Source organism: Pleurodeles waltl, chromosome 10 (genome assembly GCF_031143425.1).
Source record: "Pleurodeles waltl isolate 20211129_DDA chromosome 10, aPleWal1.hap1.20221129, whole genome shotgun sequence".
Classification (NCBI taxonomy): domain Eukaryota; kingdom Metazoa; phylum Chordata; class Amphibia; order Caudata; family Salamandridae; genus Pleurodeles; species Pleurodeles waltl.
This window is the reverse complement of record NC_090449.1, coordinates 116,753,035-116,778,448: the sequence shown is the minus strand read 5'-3', so window position 1 is coordinate 116,778,448 and position 25,414 is coordinate 116,753,035. Positions and strand designations below refer to the sequence as shown.

Genomic DNA, 25,414 nt, shown 5'->3' with positions numbered 1-25,414 from the left:
CAGGAAATCCAGGGGCATGGCTTCTAGTGGCAGTGCTGCATTTCCCCGCTGCCACCTAGGCTTAAAGGCACCCCTTGAGAGGTAGCAGGGAAAACTCCTCCCCCAAACAAGCCATTATTGTGCAGCTGGAAGTCCTGTCTTTCGAGGGTGACGCATAAAGCTGCAGCAGATTGGTGCCTGGTGATGTTAACGATCACCCTCCTTGCAAGGGGTGTCCCCCTCTTCTACTTGTATCTTAATCCTGCTTTTTTAGGGTTGAGTGCTCAAGCGCTCTGTCCTGTTGTAATTTCTCTGCAAGCTTTTAACTATGCCCATGTCATGCCCATCAGTTTCGTTGGTTCATGGGCTTGTCTTTTGAAATTTGCTTGATTTCATTTGTGAAAGACATGCATACATCATGCTTTTTCCAGTGTTTAGTCCTCCTCGACAGCACCAGTAAAATACTGAAAACATACTAGGTTCCATGTTATCCGCATGACTTCTGGACTACTTCTTCTTTTTATTTCCTACGTCGCGCAATCTCGCTGGGCAGTAATCGAGCGCTTTGCATGACATCGACCTTGTTACATAGATAATTGCATAACTGCTGATACGTTTGACTGCAAGCGAACTTCTGTTCCCTTTTATGTCCTCCTTCACGCTCATGGCGTGGCGCTTTAAATCGGTTCGCTTATGTAAAACTGAACTACCTTTCATTTTCAATTTATGTGGCAAGAAAAGTACGGTTAGGACTTTACAACGCTAACAGCTCTAAGTCGAACAAAATGCGAGACCATTGCATTGCAAGTACTTGTTTTGTGAATGCAAGGGCTCGAAACGTGTCTTCCAGTTTCGCTGGATGTGCAAGATCTCGTAAGGCCACAGCAAGCCATTACATTCTGCTTGGATTTGCAGGAATACGAAGCTGCTCTTTCCCAACACCAGAGAGTGCTTACGTGTATATAGAAAGGCTTCTAATGCAAACCAAACATCCTGATGTATGTGCAGATGCTCAACTACGCATTGCCATCCTTTTTTTTTTTATCTGCAGGGGCTTGCTTACACACCCCAAATCACCACTCTTCTGTGTACCTGAATGAGTCATACCTAACCCCAACCCTACTCCATTTACACGAAGAGATTCATTCCACACCCAAACCCCCCGCATTCTATTAATATGCAGAGGCTTGTAAGTAAATCGCAAACTCACTCACCCACAGATTTCCATATATGTACAAGGGGTCATAATTCATCACCTGCTCCTCGTGTGTTTGGCAATACGCACATCAAATCCCAAACGCACAGCTTAGCTTGCCAATTCATTTGTTGTAGCGCTTGACTGGCCTCAACCCGCTGCTTTCCCATATGTGACCATCAGCCTTTTAAGTTAGGATGCTTTTGCAGCTTATTGCTTTCTTCATCTTCCTCCTGCTGGTTGTGGGATCCGAGAGCTCGCAGGCCTCACCTGAGCAGGTGCTCAGCTCTGTTCTCCTGTTTACAACATCTTCAATCGTTACCTGCTCCTCCGGCATCATTGTGCTGGTGACGCAAGAGCCCTTAGGTGGCACCTCCAGATGAATGGTAAGAGAAATTCTGCTGCCTCGACTGAAAGAGACTGCATTTTGTGCTAGGGTTTTATATTTCTTGTATTTAAATTGGTTAGGAATATTTCCAAACCGAGCAAAGCCCCCTGGGTAACGACTCTGAATTTAGTCCCAGTGCGGGCCGCGACTTGACAGCCTGTTTCTCCCCACCTCATTTGTTTGAGAGATGAAAGCTGAGGTTTTGACTGATCCTGTCGGCGAAAAGTAGAACAGTCTCATTTCCACGCATCAGGGGAGTCTGCGGGGAAGGACTGGGCTCTAATAGGAAGGCGAAGAAGCAGGGTCACACCCTGGAGATCGGTGACTTCGGATGAGTCGGATCCGATGAGGTGCACATGCGCAGTACTTCATGCCAGGCAGGGGCTCCTGCTTGACACTGTGATTGGCTCGTGCAAATAGGATAATATCTTTCGTGATCTCCACCTGTGAATTAGGAGAAAGGCGGTGGTTCGGGATGCGCGTTTGCAGAGCACGCACTGCGTGGGCGTGTGACTCTAGCATCACACGTACTTGAATGTTATGCAGCTAATTTCATATTAGACAAATGCAGTGTATTGCCGAAGGGGAGTTTGAGGGTCATGCCAGATTTTCAAATAATTCCCATGCAGTTTAATTGTGTGTATATATATATATATATATATATATATGTGTGTGTGGATATATATGTGTGTGGACATATATGTGTGTGTATATATATATATATATATGTGTGTGGACATATATGTGTGTGTGTGGATATATATGTGTGTGGACATATATGTGTGTGTGTGTGTGTGTGTGTATATATATATATATGTATATATATATATATATATACACATGTCTCCCATGAGATATCCTGAAAACTTAATGTGCAACACCCCTGCTTCATCTAATCTTTGTCCTCCTATCTGGAATTATCGGCATCTTTCATAAGTAGATCTCATGCACATATGTACGTCTCTGTAGATGTCACCGTCTGCGTTCCTTATTTGTACTCTTGCATTTTTTGTCTTGCAGCTCGAAGCCGAGTTAAAATTACTGAAGTCCCAAGAGGCTACGTCAGGGCACGGCAGCGTCATTGCCAAGGAGGAGTTGGACTCTCTCAGGTTAGTATGGGGTCGGTTTTCTCTGCCTGGCATGCAGAATGACTCACAACTCGAGTTTTAGGCCAAGGAGCTGAATTTGGGAGTATTTCCTCTCTTCTAAGTTCCCTGTTGCACGAGCTCGTTTTATGTAATTTGTTATCCATTTGTTTATTTGTGATGTCAGTGTTCTGTTTTGTAATAACGTGCTTAACCTGTGCCGGTGCTTGAAAGTGATGAGCACTTAGGGTGACCACCTGGCATTGAGGTAAATTCTGGACAGGACTGTAAAAAATTCAGGACCAAGCGTCAACATTCAGGATGAAAATTCAGGACAAACATTCAAGAACAAACATCAGTTTTACAGACACACCCAAGAGAGACAATACCCCATTATGTTATCAGTGCATTTATTTACTCTTTTTTTAACATAGCACTATTTATTCACTGTGGTCGTTTTGTGATTGCCACCTGGTATGCTACATTCAGGTGTCACATTACAGGTGTCTTGTTCAGTAGTAAATTAATGCCCTTCAGCACTGTGTCAAGGCCATCACCCCTAACCAAATATACCCAATCTTTCTTAAAGAGGAAGTAACAACAACATTTTGATTATGTTTCTGAACATTTTAAAACCCTTGGGAAACATTAAGGTAATTAACCTTATGCTAGTTTAAACAAATTGAACAAAAACATTTGACTCACCCAACCGCTCATGTACTTTCAACCAAAACAAAAATTGATGAGACGGGGCAGATGGTGTGGGCAACAGTCTCACACCTAAGTTCAGGATGTGATGTACCACAACTTGTCTGTAGTCTCACAACACTAGAGTGTATGTCTGGGACTCAACATTTAGCTCAGAACTGGGAGCCTGGACTACCAACCAAAAAGAATACAAGAGGAGGATGAAATCAAGATTGAATGTGAGGTTGTTGCGAAGAACTGGATAAATAAGGAAGAGAAGAACAAGGTGGGGCAGGTTCTAAAATCAGAGAAGATGGGTCCACCAAGACTTTCAGAAGGTATTGGGTACCTGGGGAGTTCTCTGCAGACAGGAGAGAAATAGAAGAGGAACTGTCAAGTGTTTGTACAAGCAGCACCCACCCACCTTGGCAAACTCTTCTGGTGCAATGGTCAGCTGTTCATGCTTATGAAGGGTGAGCAGGGGCCAGACCCTTTGCAAGTTTGTGCAAGGCAATTGCCCACTTTGTCTATGTCTTAAAATGGTTTTGAAATTGAGCAGAAGCCAAACTAGTGATCTAGGTTATCTTGAAGTGTCAAGTACCCATAGAATCTTCAAAATATTTGGGATGTAAATTGCACAAACAAAATGTAAACATTTTAAAATGTAATTAGTGTTTCTTTAACATATAGCACTGTTTTCCCTTTTATATACAATTAGACCTCAGATTGAACTGGGAACCAGTTACCTTTTGATAACTAGTGATTAATATCTACCATTCTCCCACTGATTTGCAGGATGCAAATCTCGGCAGAGAGTCACAGTCCCTCCGAACCCTGTTTGCTTTTTGGTCTTCATCTTCACTAGTGCCATGTGGCCCACTACAGAAAGCAGAAGAGGTGTGCTACCCCGATGATAGTATTATTTTGCAAACCTTCCCCTGCTCGTCCTTCTTTCCTTATTCAGACATGCCACACATCTGATTTGGTCTCTGGGGCACTGTCGGGTAGCTCTCTCAACTTTAAAGCTACTCATGACTGCTGGTGGATTAGGCCTTCTGGACTTCAAACGCTATTATTCAGCAGCACAGGTCCAATGGGTGGTGCACTGGCTTTCTGCCCACCCCCTGAATGAGATGGGGTTTATCTGTAAAGGCTTTTAAGGAGGGCTTACTGGCACTGCTCAATGTTTCCTACTGATCACTCTGCGGATCACTATCTGAGGTTATCATACACAGCTTTCTCTTGCCTTGCTAGAACCTGTAAACTCACTGACGCAAAGAAACCCTGTGATCCTGCCCTACCTTTCCTAAACCTTCCCACACGCACAGGATGGCTGTGCTCAGCACACCTCCATCAGTGGCATGCTGCAGGTTTCTTAACATTAGGGGATTTGTTTCTGGATGGCGAGCTACTAAATTTCTAAACCCTTGTGGCATCCTACTATCTTCACCCCGCTCATGTCCTTACTTACAACCACCTTAAACAATCATTAAATGCCCAATTTCATGACTACCACCTAGCACTAACCCTACATGAGGTGTGCCAGAAGCTCTACAGCATAGGGACTGGTAGCAAACTGATATAATGGATGTACAGTCCTTTCCTGCAATATTGAGACCACTTCAGATCTTCTTGTCATACTACCTGGGTGATTGATGTGGCCAAACCTCTGCAAGATACAGACTGGACTAAAATACCAGACTTTTCCCACAAAGTATCTCACGGCTGTCACTGTAAGTACATTCACAGAGCTTCCTTGGGAATGCATTCCGCCCATTGCTTGCCATTGGCTTTGTGGTTTGTAACTCACATTTTGTTGCTTTCAGTTTGCTGGCTTTATTTGTTTTAGGCTGTGCAGCTTGAGTTTGTCCCTTCCCTTGCCCAAACCTTATTTACAGTATCCTTCTGAGTGCTCCCTTTCTGTAAACAGGCCTGTAAATATTGTTCTTATCTCATCACATTTGCTGTGCTTTTAAAGAACAGGGTAACTGTCAGGCTCTGTCTTCGGTGGGAACTTAGTGTTTACTTTTCTTTCTCTGACTTCAAAGTGAGAGGATTTAGGCAACAATCTTACTGGGTACTGTGGTTAGGAAAGAGTTGTTTCTATCACATGCCAACATTTAAATAAACTTCAGAATATATCAAAATCTGGAGTACAGATCAAGCCGATTTTGGTTAATTCTGAACTGTGCTGGAAACAAATACCTTTATATGATTGAAACAAATCATTGCTTTAGATGATGCAATTTCCACACATTGTCTGTGCACTGTATTATTTTATTTGAAAAAACTGTATATCTGTGCAATATAATGGTCATTTCAATCAAATATGTGTTGTCTGCAATGACAGTGTGTTACCACACCATGCATGCTCCACTCTGCTCTGCATCACTCCAATTTACACCACTCCATGCCACCTCACTGTGGGACACTGCACTCTTCTCTACTCTGAACCACTCCGCCGTATACCACTGCACTCTATGCTACTTCACACTATGCCTCTCTACTCTGTACCACTCTACTCTATGCCAATGCGCTTTGCGCCTCTGTACATCACTGTGCTCTGCGCCTCTGCATGCTATACCACTCCAGTCTAGGCAACACCAATCTAGTCTGCTCAACTTCACTCTATGCCACTCTGCAACACTGCACTGTATGCCACTGTACTCTATGCTAATACACTCTATGCTAGTGCACTTCACTCTGTAACACTCAACTCTATGCCCCAAGACTCTACATCAATACAGTGTCCGTCACTCTAATCTACTCTATGCCCCGGCACTTTACACCACTTTACTCTATGCCACTCTGTGCACCTCCATTCTACCCCTCTTCACTCTATGCCACTTCACTCTACTGTGAAACAATCTACTTTACGCCACTACACTCTATGCCACTGCACTCTACCTTACACCTCTCCACTCTGCCAATGCACTCTACTCTGAAACAATCTATTCTATGCCACTGCACTCTACGCCACTGTGCCCTACTGCAATCTGTTTCAGTGCAGTCTAGCCAATGCACTTAAAACAACTACACTATACACCATAGCACTCTGACACTCTACTCTACAACACCGCACTGGCCGTCACTATACTCTACACGACTCTACTCTGTAGTACTGCATTCTGCACCAGTACACTCTATTCCACTGCACTCTATACCACTCTACATAACCCCACTCTGTCACTGCACTTTACAGCAGTTTACTCTGCTCTGCACTGTACCACACTACACTACTCCACTCTGCCACTAAAGTCTACTCTGCATTCTCTGCCATTCTTACCTACTGCACTCTCTGCCACTCTATTCTATGCCACTCTACTCCACTGCACTCTATGCCACTCTACTCCACTGTCACCCTACTCTGCCCAATGCCACTCTGCCACTGCACTCTACCCCAATGCATTCTAAACTACACTGTACGCCACTGCCCTCTACTCTGTACCACTGTACGCTACGCCACTGCTCTCTGTGCCACTCTACACCACTGCACTGACACTCTATTCTGCAACATTGCACTCTCCACCAGTGTACTCTACGCCACTCTACCCTGTACTACTGCATTCTACGCCGTGTCACTCTGTGTCACCTCCCTCTGCAGCACTATACTCTGCCCTGCACCACTCTACACTACTCCACTCTGCGCCACTGCACTCTATGCCATTGCACCACTCTACACTACTGTACTCTCTGCCACTCTAGTGTATGCTACTCTACTCCACTGCACTCTGTGCCACTCTACTCTGTCCCACGCCACTCCACTCTAAACCACTGCACTCTATGCCAATGCACTTTAACAGCTGCACTGTACCCAACTGTACTCTGCACCACTGTGCTCTACGCCACTGCTCCTATGCCACTGTACTCTACTCTACACCACTATGCCACTAACGTTTAGCCATGCTGGACAGCAGCCACCCTGGTGTATAACATGGCTAAAACACATTGGCAAAGCCAATAACTCTTGCGTAGACAAGACCTATTGGCTTCGCCAATGTTTGTTAGTACTGTGGGGTACCGAGGTCCCTGAAAGAATTGTGAATATGTAAGTCCTTATTTTAATCATGCATTACACACATCATAATGTAGGCTGCTGCAAAATGCGCAAATAGTTTTTGGTTAAATGAAAAAAGTCCTTTTAAAATGCAGATTTGAATAATATACAGTTTATACCTAGTACTTAATTTTTTTTATTTATATATCAGTCCACTAAAATCACACACTCCACAGTTCACCTTGGAACACCCTTACAGTACCTCTCTAAAAGAAAATAGCTTTGTCATCCGAAAGCTTGAAGTGACTCCTTTGATGAAAGTCAATGCAGGTTTCCAGGCCCCTTTGCATTTATAGACTTACCAGTTTGTGCACATTTGCATTTCTTTAGGGAAGAAGGCACCCTGGCAAGAAGGCCTGTTTCTTATCTGTCTTCCTCTCCCTCCCTCAGAGCACAGGAGACTACCTGCCTTTCCATCCACCTGAGGAAACTTATCTGTCCTAATTGCATTTTGTCCTTTTGGTGAAAGGCTAAAATTACGCACAAATGCCATCCGTTAAGCCTTTCATCATGGACAATGGGACGGCAGGGCGAAATACAGGCAATCCGTGAAAATTAGACGGGTGGTCACCGTATGAGCCCTGGTGACCTACACTTTGGCCTGCTGCAAGTCTGAAAGGTAGGAAAGAGAGACAGTGGAAGGAAGAGAAACATAGGAAAATATTGCCAGTGGGAGAAAAGATGGATGGATAAGAACCTGCTGGAACGCGTGGCTTGGGCCTAAATACTTGTTATCTGTGTGTATATTGCCAGCCTAAGTTCTCTGGTGATCCCTAGGGAATCTTACTGTATCATCCATGTCCAAGTCTGTTTTGAATCTAATGTTAGATGGAGAACTGAGCTGCTGAAAGAATGGTATATGAGCGGAGATTTCAAGAGTTGGGTTAGAGCACTGTCCTGGTCAACTCCGGTTTAGTTAAGGGTAGAGTGTGTGTGTATATTTCTGAAGGATGCTTCGTCTTGGAGATTCCTCACCTCTTGAATCTCCTTCATGCACCAGGCTGGAGCTGGATATCCTGCGTCTACAGGCAGAGGTCGAAGTGGGAGGGATCTGTAGGGAACAATGTGCCCATACTTTTTTACTTTAGCAAAAATAGTTCCATTACTATTTGTTAAAAGACAACAGTCCTGGGATGGTTAATTCCGAACGCTGTGATGCCTCAGCTGAAAGGAAAGAAAAGGGGTCTCCTGTTCTGTGGAGGGGCAGACACATGAAGGAGAAACATGCATCCTTGCCAGGATACCTTGTCTCCGGAAGAAATGTAAATATGTGCAGTTGATTAATCTGCAAATGTAAAGGATGCTTGGGAGCCAGCATTGCCTTTAAGAGATGGGATCAAAAAATGAACTAAGTACAGTCTCATTGCATATTACTCAAATTTGTGTCATGAAATTACTTTATCTTAAACCAAACTTGGTTTTGCACAATTTACTGCACCCTATTTTATACTGTGTGTGCTGCAACTTTAAAATAATGACTTACATTTTCACAGTGCTTTCTGTCACAGGCTTTGGCCTCTGCTCCAGGGTGCACCTCCGAATCCACCCTCAGATCCGTACCGACGCCGGTCTTGCTAATGTGATCTTCCCCAGCATTAGGACAGATGTCGACGCTCCTGACATCGTTTGGGCCTGCAATCAACGTCTATCCTATACTTATCCCGCATCACCCAGGGCCGGACCGGCGTCGCTCAACGCTGATTCCGTTTTCCATGGGCTCTCCTGGGCCTAGGGCAGATCCAGACCCTTCTTTCTATGGGTATGGATATAGGGATACTGTAGAGGGATTGCTGGGGCCTTTAGAATACCAACTTGACCCTGACATGGACTAGGTTCAGGGCTTGGGTGACGCTAGCAGACTAGATACCTCTCCTGATTCTGGCATGCTTTCTCCCCCTACCTTGGGTACGGAGGAGGGAGCTTCATACTCCATGGTGGTAAGAAGGGCTTCTAAGGTTTTGGAACTCGAGCTTCCTTCTGTGGAGGTCAGGACTAACCTTCTGACCGAGGTGCTTCAGCCTGGGGCTTCCAGTTCAGAACCCCTCTTATCCTTTAATCAAGCCCTTACAGACGTCCTACTGGGTACCTGTTCCAAACCCAGCACAGGGGCTCCTATGAATAGGATGGTTGCCCGCCGCCATGGGCCTGTGCTTACTGACCCAAAATTCCTGACCCAACATCCTACGCCTGAGGGTTTCTTCTTTTGTGGGTCATTCCCTTCCGCTCCCCCGGATAGGGACTCAAAAAGACTGGATAACTTTGGGAAGAAAATGTTAACTTCCGCCAGTCTAGCGCTTCGCTCTCTGAACATTGCATGCCATTTGGGCTGATGCTTCCATTCTCTCTGGGATACGGTCGCGCATGTGCTGCCTCGAGTCCCAGAGGAGGCCTGTGCGGTTCTCTTCCAAGCTGTTATTCGTTGTGGACTGGATACGACAGAGTCCCTATGTAGATCGTTTCCATCGACAGTGGCCTTGCGGCGCCAAGCCTTGTTGAGGACATCTGGCTTTTCAAGGGATATCCAGCAATCTCTAGTGGACATGCCCGTTGATGGCACCTTTCTCCTTTGATGGCACCTTTCTCTTCGGAGACAAAGCGGACTCAGCACTCAAGCACTTTACGGATTCCCAGGCTACGGCTCAGTACCTTGGCCTCGTAGCTGATCCTTGCCCCTCATAGTCTAATTTTCACCCCCTCTGTGGCAGGGGTACCCAGCTGTGTTCATTCCCACCTGGCCACCCACCCCTGCATGCTTCACAGCCTCTGCACGGCCACCGATGCGGTATCCCACATGCTTGTGGATCACGGAGCCAGCGGTCCACTCAGGCCTCCCTCTTCACTGCCTCAAATACACACATGTTACACTCAGTTCACTCGATAATTGTAGTTTGGTCAGTTCACAGGCATGGCAAGGGGATTGACTTCTTAGATAATTACCTACTCTGGATTCAACCGCCATGGGCCCTCTCCCTATTGAAGTGAAGAATGTCTTCCTCCCACAACTTTAGCAACTTTATCAGGTCCCTGTCTTATAGATGGTAAATGGCAAGTAAAGAACAATTAACTTGTAGCAACAACAGAGAAGTGCTGGCTCATGAGATCAGTTACACAATAATTTCCAGATGCTGTAGGAAACCCTCCACCAGTAGTATCTCTGATAGATCACAAGGACTGCACCTGCTGACCCTGTGGACGTCGGAAAGAACGGCTGCACCAAGGAGTACTGCACCTGCTGAACCAAAGACAGGACTTCAGAGAGAAGGGCTAGCTCCTGCTTTTAACTTTGTGAAGAGAGACCACACATGCTGTACCCCCTCCCACTTAATCCAGAGACCAAAGAGTGGACTCCAAGGGCTGGTTGGCTAGCCTGCAGTAAGCTCCAAGTGCTCACAGGCTCAAGAAGCCCTGGCCCTCCAAGAGCCTTGCTGACCAGTAACAACTGGCATTAACCAGGACATCTCTGGTGCACTCTGGAAGATCGAGTCGTAGCCCCTACAAGGCGCCTAGAAGGCCCAGGGACTATGGTTGGTGCTAAAGCGTACTCTTTCCTCTGGAAAAACTTAAGCTTGTGAGCCTGGAGATCAAATATAACATTGTTTTGGAAAAGAACCAGAGGGTATCTCTCTATCACTGCACAACTTCCCATCGTCGTTGAGGCCTCCTTGTGCAGCCGTTTACAGATTTCATCTGGTGAATCTTTTTGCTGGTTCGTCGATAGCCTTGAACTCCTGTCAGGAACCGAGGCTCGCCCTGGACTGCTGGACCTCACACGTCCGCTGATGTCAATCCCAACATCAGATCCAAGCTGCAGACGACATCACCAGTGAACCCTGTCAAAAAAAAAAGGTATTTGAAAGGTTTCTAAGTGCAAAGGTAAAAACTTAACATTATTTAGCTACACGGACATTTATTATGTAGAGGGCAGTAGCCACCAGCCTTGGATCGGTTACCAGCCCATCATGCACAACAGAGTGGTAATGCCAAGATGGAGTGGGGGCCTCATGGACATTGGTAAAGCGAATGCAATCTTGGTTCCATCTTTATTGAAGGCTGTTAAAGACGGATTGAATTACATTGCCTGGGGTGACCAGGCATACACTTCCCAAGGTTATTCTTGCGTTTTCCTGATCTGATATTAGGAGGTGTTTGTCGGGATCGCCAGTGGGTTTCCAAGGCTCAGCTAGCATGTCCGAATGTCCCTGGGTTCTTTCGCCAACAGCCAGTATCGGGGCATACTAGCTCAGTTGGAGATATTTCTGTTAGGTGGAATAAAAATGCTGTTTGCCTGGGTGGGAAGCCAGTGGATATATTTGAAACAGGACAAAATGCCATCTCCCACTTAAAAAAAGCCCTGCATTCAGTCTTACAAGAAGGTTGTTTTTTAGTTGTCTCATCCTGGATGCAGCTGCTTTAATCTCAATGCCCTATGCATACCTGCTTTAAATGCCTTTTACCATATGCACCATTGGCCACATGTCTTATTCAGTGAGATCTATTTTTTTCATTGAAAAGGCAGAACGTGTAAGCTCTAGATGAGGTCTTGCGGACAGACATTTATTGTTGATGGCAAAAATGCTTGTATGCAAGGCTTGAGCTATTTCTCTGTCACCAAATTAGACGTGTACAATCAACAACATCAACAAATTAAGCTTGAGGCCCCAGCAGCAGAACTCCTGGATTAAAGTCGCAGAGATAAAGTGGGTTTAGCGGAGAGATCTTTCCAGCTGGAACAAATCTGAACTACTTATTTTTTGCTGTCGAACAGCAGCCCTAGTAAATCCTAAGCACCGTCCGTGGGTTTAGCGACTGGGCAAAGCTACAGCAATTCAAAAGAAATTCATGTACTTGCCAATGTCTATTAGTCACACTTGCTGGAAATCTCGTAGCTCCCCTCCTAACACCATCACATCGCCATCTGGATCCTTTAATGGTTTGTGACTCCACTCCCTTTCACCCATAAGGAATCCATTTTCTTCTTGTCAAAAGCTTATTTGTCAGATAGCGTTTTGTTCCAAATTGAAGCATCCCTTTTCCCTTGTGTGGGCTGCATGGTACACCAGCTGCTTAGATCAGGGCAGAGCTTACAAACTATGCCTGTCCTTGAATATGACCACTATGCCACGCATAGTTTTGCGTTTTTCTGGCTGCTAAGGCGGGCATTTTAGGAGTGTTGGCAGGAGAGGCCAGCTTGGGTCTTGGGATGAATGCAGACAGCAGAGAACCTACTGTCCATTAATTGAGCAGTAGGGCAAGAGGACAACTGAAGTCTACCAGTCAAGGGAGTCACTGTAGAGCCTGTCTTATCGGCTTTGACACGTATGCCTTTAATTGATCACACATTCAAAATCATGTTTTGAGTCTGCGACCTGGTAAATCAATAGATGGATTGCCTCTAATGTTTATGGAAACAGCGAGTGTCTGCAATTTAATCTGAATAAAGTGCCCGCCGGAGAAATATTATATTTAAAGATTTTCACCACTCTTTTCCATTCACTAGTGTGCAAACTCAGTGTGCATATACTTTCGGTGCAATGACTTATGAGGATTTGTAGCTAAGTTAACACAGTCCCGAACAGATATGAATTGGTCTGGTTCACGTCTAGTGACTCTGTCAACTGAAAAGTACATTCGAAGAGCTTATGTTTGGATGTTTTTGAGTGCTTGAAGCAGAATTCAGAAATTATGCATGAAATCTACGAGCGTGAAGAACTATAGAGACCTGAATGAGCAAGGCATCATAATTGAGGCCCACCTTTTAAAAATGCCTGTAACCACACCAGTTATGGCAACTGAGAAGCTGTTCAGTATTCTGCTTTCTATTGTCAACAATACAACGCCCTTATGATTTTTTTTGTCAATTTTTTTTTTCCCAGTCAAAAGCATGTCTTGGAATAAATTAATACTCAAGTTCTTTTAGAAAAGCCATCCTAACAGCACCAATTGTTCCGCCAGCCTTGCAAGTACCCCTCGTTTCCGATTCAGCTCGTGTATGACCCAACATTTGTCAAAATTAGCACTTCCCTACCAATGCAAACTCTGCCAAAAATGCAACCACAAAATAGGAGAGTGGATGTCAGGAAAAGAGTCTGGCAACAACCATGTCAAGGCCAAGGATGAGGAATATCCCAATTTTCACACATTGGGGTTGAATCAAGCTAAGAAAAACAGGAGATAAGTGGTCCTGTCTCCTTTGTTACATCTCCAACAATTTCTGAATGGAACCTGTCCTTCTTGATGCAGCCACCACTTTCAGAGCAGAAAGCGTATTGTTCTACTTGAAAAATCTGTCAGTGTTCAGATTTACAGTGAAATGCAAATTTGTTTGATTCTTAAACCAATAATAGTCTCAGCAAATATATTTAGGAAACGTTTGAAATTGAGGAGCATTGCTGAGAATTGAAATGAATGAGTTAGTAAATGTTCCGACATAACTGGGTGAGGAAACAAAGGGCTCATGTTTCTCAGACCCAGACACTAAAGGAACCTCTTGAAGAGGAAGTAGTGGGTAGTCTACTACTGAAGGGGGGATGGAATTTGTTAATAAAGCTAAAACAATATTACACATTTCTGTTAGAGATGATTCTACTTGGAACAAAGGGATCTGCTGAGTGAGAAAACAACACCTTAAGAAGAAATATGTAAGACAATCTTAATGTAATGGCACATTTTAACAAATGAAAAACGTTTGACAGAGATGAAAGTTACGGCACTAAATTGCAGCTTCCTTTAAGAAAAACGATGCATAGCTTTTAACGTAGATTACATTTTTTTCTATAGCCCGAGAAATTCCCACTTTATTCGTATTCACATAGTGTGCATCACTGCTGCTAATAACATAATTGGCCATTCGTCCAACGTAAAATTTGTTGTGGGCGAACCGTTGCACCCAAGGTAAAAATTCAGAACCTTGGTAATTATGCACTCTGCTTTCTAGATTCTATTCAGTGCTTGTTCTCCTGTCACTGCATAGGCAAGAACTGGTATAGGTCACCTGGATGGTCAATTAACTGGCCACTTCCATAGGCTGAAATATGGAATACCCAGACATTGTGTGGTATGGGGTACGATCAGTGCTTAATTTGTGAATAAAAAGGTGCCCAAAGCCCTCCTCTTAAATACGCAGCCGTTGCAGTTAAATGTGCCAACACTGAATACTGAGGCAGCATAATCCGGAATCCATCTCCGGCCTCTTCAATCCATTTACAGCCGCTTCCTGCACCTTCAGCTCACTATTGCAGCTTTCTGCTTTCTCCCATTGTGACGCTTTTTCGTTTTTCTCTATTTCCGCCTTTCCCATATGTGTCTTTTGCTCGCAGTAAATGCTTGATGCTGTAAAATAAGCGCTGGCCATCAAAAATAAGTGCCGGTGCTCCGCACCGGAAACAACAAGCAGAAAATAAACACTGGGTACAATGTTGGACCAAAAGGCGGACGTTTTTTCCCCCCAGGGCAGGGGACTTTGTTTATTCCACACCTAGTGCGATTCATTTTCCCAGAGGTCCACGTGTGTGAGTGGATGTTTAAAACTTGAACTAGTCCCCCCACCCCCCCTTGCACTCAGATGACGATTTGAAATTTTCCTGAAACACTTGTGAAGGGAGAACCCAAAGAAGGCCAGTTTTTTTTTAATCCACTTCTCTTGCCACAGCACATTAGAAAAAACAGCTTTACTTCTAATCAATGCCCTACGCTTTTCTATAAATGAACATGTTTCAAAGTTTAGTTGCCGCGAGGAACTGCATATGTTTGGGAACTGAGCAACGCTTGCAACATATTGGACAAAAATATTTGTTAGTACAGATGGGATTTGAAAACTAAAATAGAATGAGCCCCAGCTGCTGTTTTTATTTTGCTCGGCTACTATATTTCCCTAGTCTAAAAGGCAAAGACGCTTTTGCATATAATTCTTTTTGTGTTGATGCAATCTCATTAATGATTAAAAACAGCATCCATAGCCTTCATTGACAATCATAAAGCACCCATATCTCCCTCTAGAGGTCCTTTCACGCCATCACCCACATGAGTGCATCTTCTTACTGAAGAGCCCTAGAAGGATGAACCCAACAGGAAATCCTTACTATGCTTTCGATTCAGTATAATCTTACCCTGTTCCACCATTTCAGTTGTCCCTTTGTGCCACCTCAGCTCCAACTCCTACATAAATAGCCACCAAAAACGTACAGGCAGGCTCATGAGTAGAAGCCATGTATGATTTCTCAAGATAAATTCATACCTGAAGGTATGTCCTGTGTCTCCATAACTGCATCCTTTTCTTAACCTCCTGAGTTGGATGCTGCATTTCAGAACCGGGGGATAAGGAACAAAATGTCATTCCTGAGCAGAAGTGACCATAGACCAAGATAACAAAAATGGAATCCTCAAGGTAACATGAAGAAAGTTCTAGCACTAATATAATTTCCTTGGGGCTTCCCGCAAGTCATGCTGAATCCTACAGTCCCCAGGTCACTCACACGGACCATTCCCATCTCCACAGCACAAGAGAAAAACAGGAATGTAACCTTTGTGTGTGCTGTACTGGCTCTCAAACTGATTCTGCATTTTCTCAAAAGAACCTGGTACGTGTTGTCCTTACGTCAGCAAGCCCTACAGAAAGATCAGAAATAGCATAGAACATGGATCTGTTGATCCAACAGCATAGGATGCTCCTTCTCTCACCTAGCGACCCAAGCCTAGAACGACCTTCCCCTGCACCTCAAGAACACCGCATCGCTCTGGGAATTCAGAAAAGGACTCGTCATAGCTCTTCGAATAAACAGAGCACTGTGAAGCAGCAAGCAACTCCAGTGCCTTGAGACACTCACGGGTGATTTGCTGCGCTTTATAAATTCTGATTGATTGACAGCTTGCTCACTAGTGCGCACTTCATCCAACTTCCTCTCGACTACGTGGGAATTCAAAAAGAGTAAGATTGGAAGCTGGTGAGACAGTACAGGGAGGGATAGGAGATAAGTGGGAACTTTCTGGGGGAATTCTTGATGGCTGCTGTTGGTGGTGGATAAGTAGCAAGTGGTTGGCTCGGGTGATGATACTGTGGTCTTCTAGCTATCACCAATCACATGGAAACCTCCTATATCTTATCCCACAATGAGTGCTGTTAGTCAGTGATGGTCCAGATAGCCACCATCACCTGCTATATCAGTTACCATTTCTATGGAGGCAATAAATGAGTCTTACATAACGAGTGGTTTGGTCAGGCAGACTTTGGACATATCCAGTGTTTTTTCTAGTATGTGACATTGTCATCTATGGAATAAAGACTCTGATGTTGGCATCTGCTATTGCTCAGACATGTGCTTGGATATACTGTGAAAGGGATGATAAGAGTGAGTGATGCAGCAGCCCACCCACACAGTTTCTGTCCCTTACAGACTAACAGTTCGCATGCACTCACATTTCTTATTTCCCAGTACAGCATGTCAGCTGTAAACATGTCTTGATGGAGGACATTGCTTCAAATTACTGTGGGTCCCTGATAGTCAAGAAATGAATATCATGGGCTCAGTCTGGGTATCTCAGATAATCCGTCTTTTGATAAGCTTTGTTTCATTTTCTAATGCACCTTGATAATCGTACTTCACTTTGGTAGCGATCTTATTTTATGTTTACCCTAAGGAAACCATCTAAAGCAAATGGTTCAAAAATAAAGCACCACCATTGTACTTATCAGATATGTGAGGATGCCCTGAGATGAAAACCTTGATTCCCGTCCTCTTTTGAATATTGTGTTAACAAGGATTTTGTGATGCTTGCCCTCAACTGATTACACACAAAGGCTATGACCCAGAGTGTCTGACTCAATCCTGTAAATCAGGTAATGGTGCCTCTGAGGTTTCTTGGCCTCTGAGCTTTGTCAACTATGCTAGGTGGCACATACGCTCCCCGCAGTGAAGCCTGAAATACATTGGGCCTATCAAAGCCATCTTTCCAACACCGTCTAATCCCTAGGAGGAAAAAGTTAACTATCTTTAGGTGTGGCTGACTAGTCATACTCTGTCCTGCGCCAGGCTACTCTCCCTTCCTCATCCATAGCTCAGAGTAGTGACAGATGCATTACTTCTGGTTTTGAAGGGGTTTTCTGGGGAGGGGGAGATGGAGGCCTCTGCCCTTCAGTGGGGGGTTGGCTCCATTTCAGCCGGCTGGAGCAATGGACCTTTCTTCCGACACTAAAGACCTTCCTGCCATCCATCAAAGGGAGGCTGGTGCAGGTTCTTAAAGGCGATACCACTACTGTTTGGTGCTGCACCAATCATGTTGGGGTCCTGGGTTCTGTACCAAGAGGCGCTGTCCTTCTGGAAGCATCTAGTGCTTCGAGGAATCTTCCTGGCTGCCAGCCATCCAGTAAGGTCCCTGAATTCCAGAGTGGCGAGACTCAGCAGCCGTAGTCCAGCAAATCATGAGTGGTGTCTACATCCTGAGGTGGCTTATGGAGCCTTTTTACCAATGGAGAGGCACCTGGCTGGATCTTTTCACCACTATCAATTGCATAATGTTAACAATTTTGCAGATTTTAATTTCCACAAGAACAGGCATTTGGAAATACTTTTTCAGCTGGAATGGAACAGCTGGACATCTGCATGTCTTCCTGACACTGCCGCTCCTGTCTCGAGTTCTGAAGATAAGGGAGAGCGGGCCCAGGTCACCGTAGTGCTCCACAATGAGTCAGGAGAGTGTGGTATTTGGAAATCCTGAGTCGGAGTATTTGTCATCTGATCAAGGCTACCTCTTCAGTAGGACCGCCTGTCTCAGCAGCAGGGCAGAATTCTCCATTGGTTTGACCCCATACGGGCTTTGAGTTTTCAAATTGATCTCACTCACGACAGACTGTCAACCTTTTGTAGAGTTTTCTGGAACAAAAGGAGGCTATGCAGAAGAGGACCTTATCGAGGTGGCTAGTCCTCTTCAGTAAGGTCTGCTGCTTAATGGCTAAGAAACAGCCAATGGAAGTTCTGGGAACCCATTCCATCAAAACCATGGTCACTACCACTCCATTAGTATGAGGGGTGTATGCCCTGGATATCTTCCAGGCTGTAACGTTGGTGTCTTTTTATGCATTCATGAATCACTAGTGCCTTTACATCCATGTCCAGCAGAAAGGATGTTTCACCTGCTTGGTTATGCAAGACTTTTCAGTCTTACCCCAATCCACAGACCCCCCACCTCATAGAGGGTACTGCTTTGGTTTCTATTCTAAGGTGAGGAATCTGGGGCTATCCATCAGAAGAACAGGCTACTTGCCTTTGGTAGTGCTCTTTTTGTGGATACTCGCTCCAGTCACATATTCCTCATGGAGGCCCTAGAACAGCACACAGGGCCTGGAGTCTGAGCCCTAGCAGACGTCTTGAGGCCACTGCAGTGTCTGTATCACTTGTTTGCTGCATACTTGGTGCTGCCTTGAAAGGTTGATACAAGCACATATCCTGCAACTGATGTCTGTATAATTGACCATCTACTTGATGGTGAGCAAGGTTAAGGCCTCTAATCCTGACTACGCGCTTTCAAGGCATCCTCGCTCTTCCGTACTCACCACATTGTAGTCTTAGTAAAGCAAGTGACTAGCTTAGCATTCCTATTGTCCATAGACTTAAAAAAAAAAAAAAGTCTGGTATCTGGCTGTCTTGCCTTGATTGTAATTTGGGTTTCTCGTAATTGTGAATCAACATGCATATTGTCTTGTCAGAAACAGATTAGCAAAGCTAGTTAGAATTTGCCAGTTCACAAGTGACCATCAGGCCATTTTTCTCCTTCCTATAGTTGTAGAAAGACATCCCTTATGGAAAGGGACACCCTAAGATAATGTTTACACCGAAGTTCGATATAGCAGTGTTTTCTAAATGGGGTGCTCTAGTGATTAAAGTACTTTGCTAACCCAGCCGGTGACAATAAGCATACTCTGTGTCGAAAACACCGGATCAAATGTGCAAAGACCATGCTAAACCATTGCCATCCAAAGGTGGCCATGGATGTGCCAGGGAGATAACTATACTCTGTTGAGGCAAATTAAAGTAGGACCTCTTTATTTTACTGAACTACACTTAATGTTGCTGTAATTGGAGGATACTTGGAATTAGAGGGGCACAAAGGCATTCCATGATTAGAATAAATGAGGATGATTGAATTGCTGGTTTGGAAATCTGTCAGAAAAAATAGAACCATGTTTCCTTAATGTTGATAACTCTTCAACGAGATTTTATTAGTTTCTACAGACATTCACATCTAAAAACATTCTTCTCCATTACCTAATAGTAAAAGAATCCTCCTTATCCCCCACTCTCCCCTTGATGGTTTGGTGCAGTGTTTATATTCAGGCACATTCAGAACAGTGATTATAACTCGTTTATGACTTGGTAAAATCCAATCAGCTGAGCCACATATTTGCTAAATAATCTTGTTCACAGCTGTGTCTGAGCTATCCCTAACAGGTATTCGGCCAGGGGTACCATGCATGGTCATACGTGCTCCCCACATCATACAATTCCCATATATGTTTCTGCATTGCGAACAGAGACCAAAGCTTACCTGTCCATTCGTGCACAGTTGGGATCATAGGGGATTTCCTTTTCCGGGTCAGTAATTGTTTCGCTGCCAGGAACATATTGGTAACTATTCACCATCCCGAGTTAGTTAGATCTGTCAAGTACTTGGATTTCAGGTTTAATAAAATTGTGGCCGTGGTCTGATGAAAACTTCAACAGAGGGCAGGCCCACCACATATGCAAATCACTACCCTCATGAGTAGACATCTGTTTCATTGGTGTGATGTGCCAGAGTACCATATGTTTATTCATTGTCCCTTTTCTTTTTGTACACTTTGACACTAGGCCGGTACATCTGACAAGAGTTTTTGCCATTGTTGGTGCGAAATGTAAATGTTTAAAAAAAGATTGTCCACCAGCATTGGGAGGATGCTTGATCAGATCTTTTTTTCTGATGTGTATATAGTGAATATCTTTTTGCCAACGGTTTCTGAGGCCTAGTCACAGCCTCTCTACTGGTTGGATACATTGCCCAATGCGTCAACTGAAAATTCATCTTCCGATCGGTTTGTTATAGCTTAAATTCCTATTTACATAAAGCAAATGATTTGATGTCTTTACTTTGATAAAGGTACCAAGCAATCTGCACCCCTTCCTGCCATCTCCCTCCTCCCTTCCTAGTCCTCCTCTGGCTGTAATCTGGGTTGCACCGAAGTGGGGAATGAGCAGTTCAGGAAAGAACTGAGTCCGTGTCTCTTTGAACCTAGTCACTTGTTTCCGTTGTGGGAGGTATTCGTTCAGAGAAGCAGCAAACGAGGGCTGGAGATCCTGGACAGCCCTGTATTGACCATGGAGCCAAGACATCATTGCCACATCCATGTCCAAACTCTTTCTGTCTTGTAAATAAAGCATTTGAATTTTGCACATATTGCAGATGGGAGGCTTGATAATAAAATTTCACAACCAGTAGGCCTAAGTCTCCTTACTTTCTATTTGCCTCCAGCACTCTTCGGGAAAAGCTTGCCTGCGTCTGTCACCGTATAAAGCTACCTATTGCAAATATGGATTATGTATTTTTATTCTGGATCAATAAAAAATAGTGATTCTATGAGATTAGATTGTGGAACTGTGTGATTTAAGATGCAACTCAAAGATATGGGACAATAATATCTTGGATACTAAAAAACACTTTGATGTGCCAGGTCCTTTTTCAATGTTCAAAACCTATGGTTATTTGAGGCCTATGGTGTTGGACCTCAAGACCTGAGCACCAATAGTGTTATTAACCGTGCATACAACTATAGATGAAGGTGCGGCAATGATCACCTCGACCCCTGTGCTATATTGAAAGTATATATATATATATATATATATATATAGGCATAACAATGCAGCTACAGACCGCAACTCGCTCGTCAGTTGGTGCGGTGCACGAAAGCTGGCCGTGCTCCCGGTTAATCTGTCGGACAAAATCTTAGCGCTGCCTCCTTTGACGAAAGTGTGACTATAAGGGGACACTCCCCCTCCTGGAACCTGAGGCCAGTAGCCTTCGATGTTGGGGCCTCCGCGAGGTAGTTCCTTGCCACAGGTAGGCCCATTTATTTGTTTAAATTACTCTTCCCCCCCCTAATTATCAGTGGATTGTCTATCTGCAATTTGCATGATGTTTAGGGATCCTAGGCCCTGTAGAATGCCCCCAGACCTTCATTGGCTCATAGTAGAGGGCAGAAACATGTCGGCCAACTTTTAGATAGGTGGCCCAGTGAGTCCTTACTCTCACCGAGGTGTCCCATCCTTGTTTTTAATACACCAGCAGACACCACTAATAAAAGTGTAGATCACACACTGGAAACTGCCTAGGTGTTTTTATATTCCCTTAGCTTAGCTGGATCCCACTAACTCCAGATAAAAATATATTTACGCACTCCCTCCCGTTCCTGTAATGGTGAGGTTGAGTCCGCCCAGGTGGCACTGTCCTACCTGGGTGGGGCTAGGTGGCCAAATGATGAAGCATGACACTATATAGTGTGTGAGAGCACCTAGTCCGTAAAGGAAATACCCCCTCCCCTCACTCACTCCCCACAGCACCCACACTCCATTTTTTCGACACCCAGCGAGATCTAGGAGCCCACGGATAATCTCTCGTGAATGTAGCTCCATATCATTGGTGAACCCCATACTTTTCTGTGTTGACTGGCTTTAGATGTAGGGAGCTAGTATGGGTTGATTCCCACCAAATATATGTTTCTAATCTCCCTTAAACTCTCCGGTTGTGTTACGAGAGAACAAAATCTTATGGCCGCGCACTCCATTAAGGGAAATTAACTTGATTTATCCAGTGCCACTGAATAAATCAAGTTAATTTCCCTTAATGGAGTGCGGTGCCATAAGATTTTGTTCGACATATCTATTTGAACTCTTTTTACTAAACAGTTGCTTAGTTGCAGTACAGCAGTCAAGGGAAGAAGTCAGTATGTAATGATAAAGTTCAGCAGGCATTTCATACAACAAAAAGAGAAGAACATCATGTCCAGAAGAAGCTGGATCCCGTCAGTGTGCAGATCGTTCCCTCCCGTAGGAATATAGAGACAAGTGGAGTACAAACATAATCTTCAAAACATTTCCACCCATTTCACACAACCTTGTAGCCACGCCATCCCCAACACACCTTGCCCCACTTACTGGGGCATTGAGTCCTAAGGTATACAGTGTGTTCTGCTCACTGACACCAACCCAGATGCACTTCCCACTCATCTACACAAGGGGGAGAGACAGCACCACAGGTCAGAGCAATGTTGCATTTGGTGACTGACACCACTAGCACCAGCCAAATTCTATGGTATCTAGGCCAGGGCGTCTCTCCCGTGATAGTAAGGAGGTGCCACCTAGGTGCCAGGGGGACCTCCACACCCATAACCTGCGCTATCTCCTTGTCACCTCCTCCAGTAATCCTGGATCACAGGGCACCCCCACAGCACATGAAAAAAGGTCCCCTCCTGGTCACAACCTCTCAGACATAAATGAGTGGTTGCCCTCCCCACTCAATGTAAGAGTGTCCTTGAGTAGTATGTTCTGTGCAAGATATTCAATTGAACCAAACTGAATCGTGCATGTATGGCCACCTCCCTGGGATTGTGTATGGCCTCCAACCAGTCCTCATCTTCAAGCCCAGGTCTTTCCCACAAGGCTTGCAGGGCCACCAGGGGGTCTGGAGAACTGCACATATTTTTTCTATATACTAAGGAGGTAGTGTTGTCTGTCTGGGAATCAGTCAGCAGCTGGTCCGCTAGTGGGGCCACCACAGGTAGCTATTCTCCTTCAAAGATGTGGGTTAGGAGGGCATGGCCTAGTTGCAAGGAATGAAAATGCTCCGATTCTCCCCTTTCTATTGCTGTAGAGTATCAAAGGACACAAATGCCTGCTCTCGCCACGTGTCACCCAAATGTTCTTTCCCAATGAGCACCCATTTCTTAACCCCCTCAAGGCTGGCCACCTCACCCACGAGGTCACTGTCCCATAGCCGGTTCATGTCTGTCAATTTACCAACCCAGCCTAAGCACCTGTAGCCGCCCTCCACTCCCAGCGGTCACCTAAGTATATGCTGGCAAAGCCCTCTCCAGTTTCCTCCAATAAAGAGGTAGGAGAGGGGTAACCCCCGGCACCAATAGCCATTCTGTCTACATGGTAGGCTGGTTCTGCTCGATCAAGAAACGCCCAGTTGTTAACTGCCAATTGGGTGGCCCATTAGTGCTTGAGTATGTCTGGACCTGCCAGACCTCCCTCATAGACACTCCTCTGCGGCTTTCGCAAGGCCACTCAGGAAGTGCCACTGTTCCACAGTAGTTGGCATAGCTCATGGTCAATTTTTTGGAAAAAAGCTGGCGGGACCTTATATGATGTATTTTGCAGAATATATAACAACCTAGGTAGAGTCATCAATTTAAAGAGAGTGGCACGGCCCATCAGGGACAGCGGAAGAGCACACCAATGTGGAGCGCCACTTCTGAACTGTCTCAATTGTGGAAGTAGATTTATATTGTAGAACACTTGGGGATCCCTTGTGACGTAAATGCCCAAATATTTAAAGCCCTAGAGTACCAATGGGGCTGTGCATCTTAAAAGCAAGCGTGGAATACCCCTGCTAATGGATATGTTAAAGGTTTTTCCCAGTTAATGCGATACCCAGAGTGGTTGCCGAATATTTGGGCCAGAGAGTATTGCCTCTACTGATGAGTGGTCTGAGACACCCTGTGCTATTTCTGTAGCAGTTTGAAAGTCACTTACTCGTTCAATTGGGTAAAAAGGTAATCAAAGCACGCCAAACTACCATGCGCCACAGACAGGTGTGTGAAGTGGCGTTCCCCTGGGTGATGTTTGCGCCAAATATCTGGGCGTCCCAGGGCATTGATAAAGTTCCGCAATGGGCCGGCAGCCAGGCAGGTCGTTGACCTGGTAAGTCTGTCTGGGTCCAACACGTCATTCATGTCCCCTCCCAACACCAGCGTCCCTTGTGGCAATTCCAGGAGCAACGTTCCTATGGAGGCAAGTGTTGACGTGTGGAGTCGGGGGGAATATAAAGAGAACAGAGATTCAAGGTGAGCTCTTCCCACATCCCAGTTAATGCCAGGTATCTGCCTAGGGTGTCCGTCCAAACCTTCCCAGGAAGAAAGGGCACTGATTTCTTGCAAAGGATACAAACTCCCCTGGAGTCAGTCGTGTAGCCAGAATGTGCTAAGAGAGTGTAACCAAATCTATCAATGGCCTTATAATAAATTGCTTTAAGGAGGGTCTTTTACAAACGGATCAGGTCCGGGGCATGGCATCGTATGATTTGGAGTAGTATTGTTTGCTTTTAGGATTCGCTCTGTGCGCCTTCAAATAGTCTCCTTTACCTTGAGGGGGATAAGGGAGGTGGGGAAGTCATCACCCAGCTTCTGCCACACCTACAACCAGGTCGGAAAGTTTGAAATCAAGTATGCATGCCTCCCACGGTATGGCAGCTCACAATGGGCAGGCAGCTCACTCCGTCCCCAGCACCCCCGGGCCCAAGAGCATGGCCTCTAACGAATATCTGAACTCGAGAGAAGGGCAAGGAGTGGAGAGCTGTTACTCCAATCCGCCAAGCAACCAGGATGCCCACAGGCACAGGCCATCCGGCCGTGCCGCAGTCCCCACTCTCACTCCCCACATTGGTGGCACTTACTTGTCTGCCTCAGCACCACTCTCCTCTTGCGACCTGCGTTGCATCCAGTCCCGGAAATTCAAGTTGGGCAGGGGGGCGACTGCGTGGTCGAGCCTGTGGCGGGACAGCTCCTCCCCCAGGCCACGCCTTGCCCACCTGCAGCAGCTGGCTGCAGAGCGCCACTGTTCGTCCTTCACCCCACACAGAGTGTGGGGGCGCACAAGCGGCAGCTCAAGGGCAACCGCTGCAGGTCCTTGATGCCTCCAGGATACAGGATGATTGTTGAATTTAGGGGATTGTTCGGCAGACACTGCGGAGCTCTTCTAGTTTATGGTCATCTTGACTGG

At 45.3% G+C, this 25,414-nt stretch overlaps 1 protein-coding gene across 5 annotated transcripts in view; it reads left to right on the top strand.

Moving 5' to 3' along the window:
- The window catches only part of MAD1L1 (mitotic arrest deficient 1 like 1), a 1,860,878-nt gene that overhangs the window by 1,074,958 nt on the left and 760,506 nt on the right, over positions 1–25,414 (top strand). For all 5 annotated transcript variants that reach the window (XM_069209930.1, XM_069209931.1, XM_069209929.1 and 2 more), the window contains one exon: positions 2,583–2,671. In XM_069209930.1, coding sequence (XP_069066031.1) covers positions 2,583–2,671 — 89 coding nt within the window. The remainder of the gene's footprint in view (positions 1–2,582; positions 2,672–25,414) is intronic.